The sequence below is a fragment of the Cebus imitator genome, unplaced genomic scaffold (genome assembly GCF_001604975.1).
Source record: "Cebus imitator isolate Cc_AM_T3 unplaced genomic scaffold, Cebus_imitator-1.0 Scaffold15, whole genome shotgun sequence".
NCBI lineage: Eukaryota > Metazoa > Chordata > Mammalia > Primates > Cebidae > Cebus > Cebus imitator.
This window is the reverse complement of record NW_016107330.1, coordinates 2,880,267-2,892,441: the sequence shown is the minus strand read 5'-3', so window position 1 is coordinate 2,892,441 and position 12,175 is coordinate 2,880,267. Positions and strand designations below refer to the sequence as shown.

Here is a 12,175-nt window from a genome sequence, read left to right as displayed (position 1 = left end):
TTCAAAAAAAAAAAAAAAAAAATTAGCAGGGCCTGGTGGCGCATGTCTATAATCCCAGCTACTCTGGAGGCTGAGGTGGGAGAATCGCTTGAACCTGGGAGGAGGCAGTGAGCCGAGACTGCACCTACTGCACTCCTTGTTGCTTGGGCGACAAAGCGAGACCTTGTCTCAAAAAGGATTAAGTTCATGAATTTCTTCCAACAGTCAACAAATATTTAGCAAGCACCTTGTTCAGGCAACCACCACAGGTTGTGCAGGCTGTGCACTGCACAAGGGGACTGGCCCAGGCTGAATTAATTGCAGTCAGGGCTGCATCTTCTCCGTGGAAGGCTCTCCTTTTGCAGTTTGCCATGGGCTGGTGGGTGGTGACCCCACCCTGGCCCTTATCTAGCTCACCCTTGATTGAGATAACTAAATGTAAGGAGTACTTATTGAGACCAGTATTAGTCCATGTTCACACTAACATAAGGAAATACCTGAGACTGGGTAATTTATAAAGGAAAGAGGTTTAATTGACACAGTTCCACATGGCTGGGGAAGCCTCAAGAAACTTATAATCGTGGTGGAAGGTGAAGGGGAGGCAATGACCTTCTTCACATGGCGGCAGGAAGGAGCCGGGGAAACCGGCACGTGTAAAGCCATCAGATCTCGTGAGAACTCAGTCACTATCATGAGAACATCATGGGGAAAACCCACCCCCATAATCCAATCACTTCCCACCAGGTATCTCCCTAAACACCTGGAATTACCATTCAAGGTAAAATTTGGGTGGGAACATAAAGCTTAACCATATCAAGCACCTACTGTGTGTCTGGCACCATTCTAAATGCTTCAGCTTCATCCAACATAAAGTAAAGCTCTTGGGAGAGTCACATCAGGAGGCAGTGTCTGGGTGGCACTGCTGGTCTGGCACGAGGTGGACTCAAAGGCTGCCCGGAGATGTCCACCCAATCCCAACCCCAGCCTGTGGCTGGGCCTCCAGAGGAAGCCAGCAGGACTGGATGGCTACCAGGTGAGACACTTGCAGCGCACTGAGGGGTCTGTCCCATGAACCTGCTTCTGTTATGGCATGGTTCCTGAAATGTCAACCCCTTTGTACCTTAGACAGAAGCCACGCCATTGTACCATCTGCAGGTCCAGGCAGGACCACCTAAAGTCTGCCTTTCCTTCCAGAAACCACAGGGCACAGGTTAGGCTGGGCACACCTTTTATTTGGCTGCATGCAGTAGGGTGAGGTCAGGAGAACACTGCTGTCCTTCCAACAGGACAAGAGGTGAGTTCCAAGGGTGGCTGAGTGGGATAGAGAGGTCCTGGGAATGGCAGCTCTAGGGGTGGGGTGGGGGCTTGGAATACTCTTCAAGCCAGAGGGGGCCTTGCCTGGATCTGGGAGGTGGACAGGCGATCCTTCGAAACCCCTACCGCGCTCATCCAGGGCTCACGTGTCCGGCTGTCAGCATCAGGTCCTGTCCTGCTCCCCACCTGCCCTGGGACATCCTGTGCAGGATTACCTCAGTCCTCTGGGAACTTGACCCCCACCTGGTACCCATCTAGCTTCTGGGGCTTCACTGATAGTGAGGACAGTCCACACCCGTCCTGGACTCCACCCCACCCTGGGTCTGCCCATCTCAGACCAGGACTGAGCCTCTGAGCCGAAGCCACCTCTTCTGAGTACACAGGCAGAGCCAGAGACTGCAAGCAGCAGATGGGGCAGAGCACGGCCCATGAGCCCGCCCTCCACTTCCCAGATCAGTCTGAGTTACACAGTCACCTCCCTGCACCTGCATCATGAGGGCAGCTGCAAGCTTGCCAGATGTGTTGCCTGACCCTGCTCTGAGGGTCTTCAAGGAACACAGGGAGAATGGTCCCAGGAGGGGGAGGGAGAGAGATCCAGGCTGGCCTCCAAGCTCAACTCTCTGAGGGGCCCAGGGGAACACACTGCACCTCCCACATCTCAGGTGCCCTGTCTCTGAAAGGGGCCCATGCAGGCTTCCCTGGCCATCATTCATCAAGAGGGCTACCCACACTGAGAGGCTCCACAAAGAAGAGGCCGCTGGGGGCAAGAGTGAAGTCAGAGGTCTGGGGATGCCTGGCCTCCACCTCCCCTTCCCAAGCCCAGCCCTTTTCTGACAGCAGTAGTTTACCAGTCAGGGTTCAGCAGATGGGGGCTCAGGGGGTGTCAGGGCAGCGGGGGCCCGATGGTGATGCTGCTGTTGGTGACCCTCGGGCCGTACCAGCCGGCCCAGTAGTGAGTGTCCACGCCGCCGTGCTGAAACCAGATGTAGCGGACGCCGGGCGGGTAGTTGGAGAACGTGTGGGAGACCTGGTGGGACAGGCAGAGCGGGGAGAGAGGTCAAGGGAGCTGACTCGGGCTGGGTGTGGTGGCTCACACCTGGAATCCCAGTACTTTGGAAGGCAGAGGTGGGAGGATTATTTGAGTCCAGGAGTTTGTGACCAGTCTGGTTGCAAACCAGAGATAGTGAGATACCATCTCTACAAGAAAAAAAAAAAAAAAATTAGCCAGGCATGGTGGCGTGTGCCTGTGGTCCCAGGCAGGCTGAGGTAGCAGTACAGGTTGAGGCAGGAGGTCAAGGCTGCAGTGAGCTGTGATCACGCTACTGCACTCCAGCCTGGGCAACAGAGTGAGACCCTGTTTCTGAAATACAAAAGAAATCAAAGAAAACGAGCCTTAAAAAAAAAAGGCGTTGCGTTGGGGGGAGCTGACCCTGAGTGTGGCACTGCCTGAGGGGGACAGGGGAACAAGAAGGGGCTGAGTTCTTGGTGCTGGACCAGAATTCAGCAGAATGGAGTTCTAGCTCTAGCTCTGTGATTTTGAGCAGACCACTGCCTTTCCCCGTGCCTCAGTTTCCTCATCTGTAAAATGGAGCAAAATCCTGCTGGTGTACTCTATGGGATTGTCATTCATTCAGCCCAAAGAAATGGAAAGAAATTGCAAGCTGCCAAAGGATATCCAATACCCTCATCACAGGGCACGTGTATTCTTTAAGTTAAAATTAAGTAAAATTACGTGAAATAAAAAAGGTACTCAGTTGCACTTGGAACTGGCTCTTACTAACTGACCAGTGGTCACATGTAGCTACTGGCTACCTTACTGGGTAGTGTAGACACAGACCATTTCTATCACTACAGAAAGTTCTACTGGACAAGGCTGGGGTGACAAATGATGGCCCGCAGGCCCACTGCCTGCTTTTATAAATAAAGTTTTACTGGAACACAGCCACGTCCATTTGTTTCCATGTTGTCTAAAGCTGTGGAGAGTTGAGTAGTTGTGACAGACAGAGTGTGACCTGCAAAGTCTAAAATATTCATATCTGCCGTTTTAAGAAAGCATTTGCTAGGGCTGGGTACAGTGGCTCATGCCTGTAGTTCCAGCACTTTGGGAGGCTGAGGTGGGAGGATGCCTTGAGGCCAGGAGTTCGAGATCCACCTGGGCAACAAAGCAAAACTCCGTTTCTACAAAAAAAAAAAAATTTTTTTTTTTTTGAGATGGAGTTTCGCTTTTGTTACCCAGGATGGAGTGCAATGGCGCGATCTCGGCTCACCGCAACCTCCGCCTCCTGGGTTCAGGCAATTCTCCTGCCTCAGCCTCCTTAGTAGCTGGGATTACAGGCACGTGCCACCATGCCCAGCTAATTTTTTGTATTTTTAGTAGAGACGGGGTTTCACCATGTTGACCAGGATGGTCTCGATCTCTTGACCTCGTGATCCACCTGCCTCGGCCTCCCAAAGTGCTGGGATTACAGGCTTGAGCCACCGCGCCCGGCCAAATTTTTTTTTAATTAGCTGGGTGTGGTGGCAGGCACCTGCATTCCCAGCTACTCAGGAGGCTGAGGCAGGAAGACGGCTTGAGCCTAAGAGTTTGAGGCTGCAGTGAGCAATGAATGTGCCACTGCACTCCAGCTTGGGTGACAGAGACCCTGTCCCTAAAAATAAGTAAATTAAAACAAACAAATTTGCTGACCCAAGTCTAGAAAACAATAATAATCAATATTAGTAATTACTAACTGTCAACCTTTTGGAATTTTTTTTTTTTTTTTTTTGTTTTTTTTGAGATGGAGTTTTGCTCTTGTTGCCCAGGCTGGAGTGCAGTGGTGCAATCTTGGCTCACTGCAACCTCCACCTCCCGGGTTCAAGCAATTCTCCTGCCTCTGCCTCCCAAGGAGCTGAGATTACAGGCATGTGCCACCACACCTAGCTAATTTTGTGTTTTTAGTAGAGATGGGGTTTCTCTATATTGGCCAGGCTGGTCTCAAACTCCTGACCTCAGGTGATCCGGCCTCCTTGGCCTCCCAAAGTGTTGGGATTACAGGCGTGAGCCACCACACCTGGCCAACATTTTGAAATATTTTTTGGCTCTGGCTTCACCAGCATCATTTCATCATTTCTTTCGGAGCTCTATGAGGGAAGCACTATATACCTGTTTTATAGAAGCAGTGAGTGAAGCCCAGAGCATTGGAAGCACAGATGAGAAAGCACAGAGCTTGGATCTGAACCTAGGCCCATCTGACTGCAGCCTCAGCCTTGGATGATCTGCCTCTGCCCCTGCCTCCCAGACCCGCGCACCTCCCTCCACTTGGCATCGCTCTTCTGCTGGATGGTCGCCGGGTCTGGCTGGAAGGTCCCCAGAGGCGCGTGAGCGGATGACAGGAGCTGAACGCACAGCTGGTACTTTGACCCGCAGTCTGGCCTGGCTGCGAACCTGCAGGGAGTGGGAGGGCCCATCAGGGCCTCGAAGATTGGGGGCAGGGCAGGGGTGGGGCGCCTGAGTGGCATGCCCCCCCCCAGACCCTCGCCCCAGGCACTCACCAGTCCTTGACCTCGATGTCCGGCCGTGTGTTATCCATCAGCTCCTCCCAATACCCTTCAGCCTTGAGGTCCACCACCTGGGACTTGAGGCAGGTGCTGGGGGCAGGCAGAGGGGTGGGAGGGGCTGGGGCCCACCACTAGGGCAGTGAGGGTCTAGGACTGCCCTTCCTGGGGTAGGAGAGACCCCAGGATAAACTGATTTGGGCTTTCCCCGACCCAAGTCCCCGAATCTTACTAATATGAAGTCACGAAGTATTTCTTGACCTTGTCATTGGGGAATTCCTTCCTCTGGTCTTTCGAGAAATCCTCCACCTTCCACTCATCGCCTCCATTCACGTCCAGGCTCCAGAACTCGAACCCCTCTGGTGGAAAAGCAGAGTTCACACTGAAGGGAAGCCCCTCCGTGGCCACCTTCTCCCCATCCCCCTTCCTCCCTGCTCCTCTGCTTGCATCTTGGTGGCTGCCCTCAAGCCCCGTGCTGTGGGACGCTGAGGATCACAGTGCCCACCAAGTCTTAGGTGCTTCCTGTGTCGAAGGCACAGGGAGGTAATTTCCCTGGGGGCCCTGAGACACATGGTGATGTGGATGGCCAGACCTTCTGTGATGGCGAACGCTCTGATGTGGGCCAGACAGACGTGGGTCTAATCCCAGCTTGACGAGTACTCCGCTGTGTGACCTTGGGCCAATTGCTTTTCCTCTCTAAGCTTTGGTTGTCTCCTCTGCAAGCTGGAGTAAGAACAGGGGCTGGGAAGCTTTTTGGCAAAGTGCCAAAATATTTTAGGCCTGTGGGCTACATACTCTCTTTACTGCATAGTTTTTTGTTGTTTCTTCTTCTTTTTTTATGACCCTTTAAAAATGTGAAAATGATCCTTATTTTTATTTTTTTTTTTTGAGACGGAGTTTCGCTTTTGTTGTCTAGGCTGGAGTGCAATGGCGCAATCTCGGCTTACCGCAACCTCTACCTCCCGGGTTCAAGCAATTCTCCTGCTTCAGCCTCCTGACTAGCTGGGGTTATAGGCGCCTGCTAATATACCATGCCTGGCTAATTTTTGTATTTTTAGTAGAGACAGGGTTTCACCATGTTGGCCAGGCGGGTCTTGAACTCCTGACCTCAGGTGATCCACCCGCCTTGGCCTCCCAAAGTTCTAGGATTACAGGCATGAGCCATTGTGCTCGGCATAAAACAATTCTTAATGCCTTAGCCAGATTTGGCTCATGCATAGCTTGGAGGAGCTGTTTTATTATCATTTTGCTCCAGAATTTGGTCATGTTGTGGAAAACGAGGTTCCCATCCCATCCCAGTGTCTACCCGACAACCCAGCAAGCAAGGAGCTGTAGAAGCCTTGCTTTACCTGTTGTAACATACTGGGAAGAAGGCTGGATTTCCCATTCTCCCACAAGCAAAACCCCTTTGGCCCTCTGGGGACTGTGTCAGTAGGACCAACCCTGGAGCCCGGAAACAAATTATGGGTCTGACCTTCCTGGCCTTGTGTTGCTGCTTTTTTTTTTTTTTTTTTTTTTTTTTTGAGACAGAGTCTTGCTCTGTTGCCCAGACTGGAGTGCAGTGGCCCTGGCTGTGTCTTGAGAAGAATTCGTCCCAGTTGGCCAACATTCCTTTTCCTAGGAAAGGTCACTGAAGAAATAATCTTACGAGTAGAATAAGAGGCTGGGCGCGGTGGCTCACATGTGTAATCCCAGCACTTAGTGGGGCGAAGGCAGGCGCATCACTTGAGGCCAGGAGTTTGAGACCAGCCTGGTCAACATGGTGAAACCCTGTCTCTACTAAATATACACAAAATTAGCTGGGCGTGTTACAGGCGGGCACCTGTAATCCCAGCTGCTCAGGAGGCTGAGGCAGGAGAATCACTTGAACCCGGGAGGCAGAGGTTGCAGTGAGTCAAGATCGCAACATTGCACTCCAGCCTGGGCAACAGAGCGAGACTCTGTCTCAAAAAAAACAAAAAGAACAACAAAAAAACCCTAGAATAATTATCCAGGCATAATGGTGCATGCCTGTAATCCCAGCTACTTGGGAGGCTGGGGCAGAATTGCTTGAACCCAGGAGACAGAGGTTACAGTGAGCCAAGATTGCGCCACTGCACTCCAGCCTGGGTGACAGAGTGAAACTCTATCTCAAAAAAAGAGAGAGAAAAAAAATAGAATAAGAAACTCCACTCTTGGCCTCAGGCTGCCCATCTGAAAAATGTGTGCACTATCAGTACCCACCTCTTCGGGCAACTGTGAGAGGAGAAAGGAGTTAAACCATCCAAGTACCCGGCTTATACTAAGTGCTCAATACATATTACTGGTGTCATGACAGTGTGTGTACTGGGGGCATGCCAGACCCGGCCTGTATCCCACCTTCAGCGCAGGGGTTGTGCAGGAGGTTCCTATGCAGGCTCCGTAGGAAGTAGAAGATCTTCCAGTCGGCCACAGGCTGGTCCCAGTCCTCGGTGATGAAGCCCTCTCGCAGGCATTTGCGTTTCCAGAGGGTCACCAGGTCGATGAGGTCCCGCCAGAGGCTGCAGACCAGGCGGCAGTTCACAAGCAGCTGGCGGGCCGGCACGTGCGTGAACAGCTCCAGCAGGATGTTCTCAGGCAGCTCGTTGATGTTTCCCACGGCCATGGCTGGTGGCTTCTGGACACCCTCCTGTGGCTGTTGAAAAGCTATGCTGCAGGCCTCATCCCTCATCCCTGCTCTGCCCTTTATCTCAGGAGACTCATGGTGTCTCTCCCAGCCTCAGTTTCCTTCTCTGTAAATGGTTGCTTTACCTCCAGGGGTCACTGGGGCCGTCCAAGGGGCTTGGGACACATCAGGTGCTCTAATAAAAGCCGAGCTGTCATTTTTTTTCTCTGGCCTCCCACAAGAGGTGGAAAGCAGTGCCCAAGGTCAAACAAACATAAACGTAGAGGGGGCAGGAGCCCGGATCTTCTGTGATTCCAGGGCCAGCCTTTTTCAGTAGGCCAGACAGTCAATGGGGATGTAATGCGCAGCCCGGCAGAGCACCCCAGGCCTCCTGTGCCGTCACCATCCTCTCTCCCATCCTCGGAAGGTGATGGGAGGAGGGCGCTAATTATCACTGCCTCTCGCGGAGGTCCAAAAGGCTGCAGCCAGCTTCTCAAGATCTCAGAAAAAAAGACCTGCCTAGCTGGGAGTGGCAAGAGGGTTGGCGACAGGGAAAGGCCCTTTCTATCCCCCCACCCCCACCCCCAGCCCCGCGGTTGGGCTCCTCCTGCCTGAAGTCCGCCAGCGCGCCTGCAGCATCCCCTTCCCACGCTGTGCTTTAAGATGTCCCCCTCCCCCAAAGTCTGGGCTCGGACGCCTGCACATCGGTGGCGACCCCAGCCCGGGTTCGCGGCCGCGTAGCGCAGCCCGGGCAAGCTCGGCGGCCTGGGCCTGGTCGGTGCCAGGCCTTCCTCGGCAACTGCGGCGCGACTGGGAACCCAGGAGCCCTCCCGGCAGCCCCTGCCGGACCGCACGCCCTCCCCAGCGCCCCCATCCCCCCTCAAGCCAGTCACCTGTGCTTGGCCGTCGCGGCACTCTCCGCTGAGCCTCCCGGGCTTCACCAACTGGGCCTGCGCTCGCCCGGGAAGTTAGGCCCCGCCCCAGCCCGCCAGGCCCCGCCCCCCCGCGCCGCGCCGCCCTGCGCGGGGCCAGGGACGCGCCCCCGACCGTGGCGTAGGAAAATTACCTGGGGTGGGGGTGGGGCGGAAAGCGCCTCCTACCCCCCGACTCCATCTGGGCCACCCGCCCCGCACCCTCAGCCTGACCCAGCCTCTCCCTGCCTCCCCTCGCCGCCTCCTCCCAGCAGCCCTCCAGGAGCGAGCTGGGAGATGCCCCAAATCGGACCCCTCCCCAATTTAAAATAACCCAACTCCTGACCTTTCCCAGCCTCCTAGGTCCACTGAGGGACCTGCAGCCCCGGGCCTCGGGCCGGCTGCTGGGACTGCGGGGCCGCTGGGCGCGGTGCCAGAGGCGGGGCGGGGCGGGGGCCTTTAAGAGGCGCGGCCGCGGGGACCGACCCAGACGCGGACTGCGCCGGGACTCGCCGCCCCGGGACTCCTGCAGCCTGCAGCGCTCCGGCTCCTCCTCTAGCGACCGCCCTCCGCAGCGATGGACGGAGACGGTGACCCAGGTAGCCGCCGTCTGCACCGCTCGCTGCAGCGGGGATGGGAGACGGGGTCGGCGGGCGAGCGCCGCACAGAGGGGCGTCAGAGCGCGAGGGGGCCCCCGAGACCCGGCGGGCATACTTTCACGCCAGCAAAGTCCTAGAGGCGATCTTCAAAGAGCACATCTCTCTGCCACCTCGGTCTGGCGGGAGGCCATGAGAGGCGACCGGCAGGGAGGGAGGACTCCTGGGTCCCATTTAGCCAGGAAGTATCACCAGAGGACCCCCACATTCCCACCTTCCAGCTTTCTGTCTGGCGGGGGCCTGGGAAGCGTCTGGGACGGAGGTTGCAAGCCTTTTCTTCCATCAGCTCTACCATGTGCCCGCTCTGGCTCTGGGGCCGCCTGGATCCCCGTGGGTTCCTTGGGGTCCCTGGCCTGGCTTCACGTATCCCTGCCTTCCTCCTGAGCTCTCTTGCCTGCAAGGGCTTCCCCTCCTCGGGGTGGTGAGATGCCTTGTGAGGACCGGGCCAGCGGTGAGGGAGCGTTGGGGGCAGCTCTGGCTGGTGCTCCGGGCCCTCCCAGATTGCCCAGTCATCCTCTCTGGCACCCAAGACCCCCCACCCCCATACCTCCAACTCCCTGCTGGGCCTGCTGAGTCAGGATGGAAACAAGACCTGCCTGCAGACAGCCACCACTCTTTCCTCATCGGGTCCAGCTGGGGGTGGGCATTGCTTGGGGTAGGCGGTGGCAAACAGACTGATGGAAGCTCAGGCCCCCAAAACTACCCCCCACCTCCAACCATGAAAATACCAGCGCCTGCAGCCCTTGCTCCCAATCCCTGGCCTTCTGGCCACACCCTCTGTAGGGCTACAGAACTGGCTCCTGCTTTTTCCCAGGGCTCAGCTATTCCCTGGACTCTGGGGCCCAATCCAGGTGAGTGAATCAGCCTTGCAGGCAGGCAGCTTCCACGGGTCAGATAACTTTCCGCCAGCTACAATGTGGGGAGTTGTGTGCGCAAGAGGGAGGGTGGGGGGAACTGTAATTGGATCTGGGGCCTCTAGTGCCAGGCCCCGGGGCCAGAAGAGGGGACTGGGTGAGGTGCACCTTTCGGGGAGCATCAGGTGTCCACTGGGGCCAGGGCCGGGGAGGGGGAGGATTGAAGAGGTGAGGACACTGGGCCCGGCTCCCCAGAGAGCTGAGGGCATTCTCATGGGCAGGTAATATGGCTTCAGACCTTTTCCTCTGTCTTCCCGCTGTTCTGTGATGTGGTCTGGGGGAAGCCATTAAGCCCCTTTTGGTCTCCGTTTCCTCTTTGCCAAAGGGGTAGGTGTAAATCCTCACATCATAAAGATGTGGCCAAAAAAAAAAAAAAGCTAACAAGGAAGGAGAAGTGCTGTGTTCAATGAGGTTCACTCAGGAAGACTGAGGACTCACTGTGTGCTCTGGGCTCTGAGAAAGCTCTCAAGGGCCTGACTGTGTGCTGGGCAGGGAGGAAAGGCTGCATGTGAGGAGGTTAGGGGCTGGTGGGCCTGGAGACTTGGGTCTGGGCCCTGCCACCTGTCCCCTTCCCCAGTGCCTGGACTGTGCCCACCACTGCCTTGGCTCTCCCGGGCCTAGCCCTCAGGAACTCTGCGTTCATAGATCTGAGAGCTGTGGTCTCCCTGATCATCCAGAGTGGCCCTGTCTCCTCCTCACTGGCTCTCCCTCATCCAGGCATCTGGGGCACTCGGCGTCCATTTACTCAGGGCTGTGACGGCCCAGCTGAAGCTGACTGGGATCCAAGAGACAGTCCGGCTGCCGCGTGACATCCGCCCACCTCTTTACAATTCAGAAGGCCCTTACCTCCCTCCTCAGGGGATTCGGACATCTGTCATGTCTGTATGCCCTGGCACAATGATTACCCCCATTTTATAAATGAGAGAACTGAGGGCCAGGGGAGGGGAAAGAAGAGGTGGAGAAAGTTTCCTTCCCCAAGCCCCTATGTCCTCTCCTTGCTTGATACAGTTTCTTTTAATGAGTCCCTCCTCATCCCCAAGTCACACAATAGCTGGGTCTCTAGGCTCTGTTCTCCCTACCCTGAAGGCCTCAGGTCCCATGTCCCCTTCCCTAAATCCTGGCAATGTGTCCTTCAACAAGTCACTTCATCCCTGAGCCGGAGCATTTGCACTTGCAAAGTCAAAATCCTGGCCTGGGTGTGGTGGAGCATGACTGTAATCCCAGCACTTTGGGAGGCCGAGGCAGGAGGATTGCTTGAGTCCAGGAGTTGGAGGCCAGCCTAGGCAACATAGTGAGACTGCATCTTTAAAAAGAAAAGTTGGCTGGGCGAGATGGCTCACTCCTGTAATCCTAGCACTTTGGAAGGTCGAGGAGGGTGGATCACCTGAGGTCAAGAGATCGAACCATCTTGGCCAACATGGGGAAACCCTGTCTCTACTAAAAATACAAAAAGAAAAATTAGCTGGGCGTGGTGGTGTGCATCTGTAGTCCCAGCTACTGGGGAGGCTGAGGCAGGAGAATTGCTTGGACCCAGGAGGTGGAGGTTGTAGTGAGCCGAGATTGCGCTACTGCACTCCAGCCTGGCGCCTGGCGACTGAGCGAGATTTTGTCTCAAAAAAACAAAAACAAAAACAAAAATTAGCCAGGCGTGGTGGCACATGCCTGTAATCCCAGCTACTTGGGAGACTGAGGCAGAAGAATCGCTTGAACCGAGAGGCAGAGGTTGCAGTGAGTAGAGACTGCACCACTGCTCTCCAGCCTGGATGACAGAGCAAGACTCCATCTCAAAACAAAAACAACAAACTAGAAAAGTCAAAATCCTAACACTGCCTACTAATTCAGTGAATTATTTTGTGGAGGCTGTGATGATTTAAGATGGCTCTGGAGTCAGACTGTCTGGGTTCAAATCCAGGCTCCAGCCACTGATTAGCTATGTGATCCTGGGCTGTTTCACCTCTTTGTGCCTTAGTTTCCTGATCAGTGAAATAAGGACTGCAGGCTGGGCACAGTGGCTCATGCCTGTAATCCCAGCACTTTGGGAGGCCAAGGTGCGTGGATCACCGGAGGTCGAGAGTTTGAGACCAGCGTGACCAACATGGAGAAACCCCGTCTCTATTAAAAGCACAAAAAATTAGCTGGGCATGGTGGCGCTTGGCTGTAGTCCCAGCTACTTGGGAGGCTGAGGCAGGAGAATTGCTTGAATCCAGGAGGCAGAGGTTACGGTGAGCGGAGATCAAGCCATTG

The 12,175-nt window shown here is 55.2% G+C and overlaps 2 protein-coding genes across 11 annotated transcripts in view; one reads left to right on the top strand and one right to left on the bottom strand.

Moving 5' to 3' along the window:
- Positions 1–1,190: 1,190 nt before the first annotated feature.
- Positions 1,191–8,898, bottom strand: FBXO44 (F-box protein 44). Of its 10 annotated transcripts, none has more exons than XM_037729674.1 (7): positions 8,708–8,805; positions 7,186–7,480; positions 5,060–5,186; positions 4,825–4,920; positions 4,582–4,717; positions 2,142–2,320; positions 1,191–2,050 (listed from the first exon to the last, which is right to left on the bottom strand). In XM_037729674.1, exons 2-6 carry the CDS (start codon positions 7,448–7,450, stop codon positions 2,177–2,179), a joined length of 768 nt encoding a protein of 255 aa, XP_037585602.1. In that variant the 5' UTR covers positions 7,451–7,480; positions 8,708–8,805; the 3' UTR covers positions 1,191–2,050; positions 2,142–2,176. The 10 variants fall into 10 exon arrangements, with proteins under 10 accessions (XP_037585602.1, XP_037585604.1, XP_037585605.1 ...); XM_037729676.1 differs by having other exon boundaries at positions 1,191–1,484; XM_037729677.1 differs by having other exon boundaries at positions 1,191–1,479.
- FBXO2 (F-box protein 2) overlaps positions 8,449–12,175 on the top strand; it is a 7,221-nt gene continuing 3,494 nt past the window's right edge. The window contains exon 1 of the mRNA XM_017504089.2: positions 8,449–8,960. Within this exon, the coding sequence (XP_017359578.1) occupies positions 8,939–8,960 (22 nt within the window). The 5' untranslated portion in view covers positions 8,449–8,938. The remainder of the gene's footprint in view (positions 8,961–12,175) is intronic.

Coding starts and splice junctions, on each gene's coding strand:
- FBXO44 (XM_017504108.2), bottom strand. CDS start 7,450: ATGGCCGTGGGAAACATCAACGAGCTGCCTGAGAACATCCTGCTGGAG. Junction 5,187..7,185: donor GCACAACCCCTGCGCTGAAG/GTGGGATACAGG, acceptor CTTTTCCACCAG/AGGGGTTCGAGTTCTGGAGC. Junction 4,921..5,059: donor TACTTCGTGACTTCATATTA/GTAAGATTCGGG, acceptor GCCTGCCCCCAG/CACCTGCCTCAAGTCCCAGG.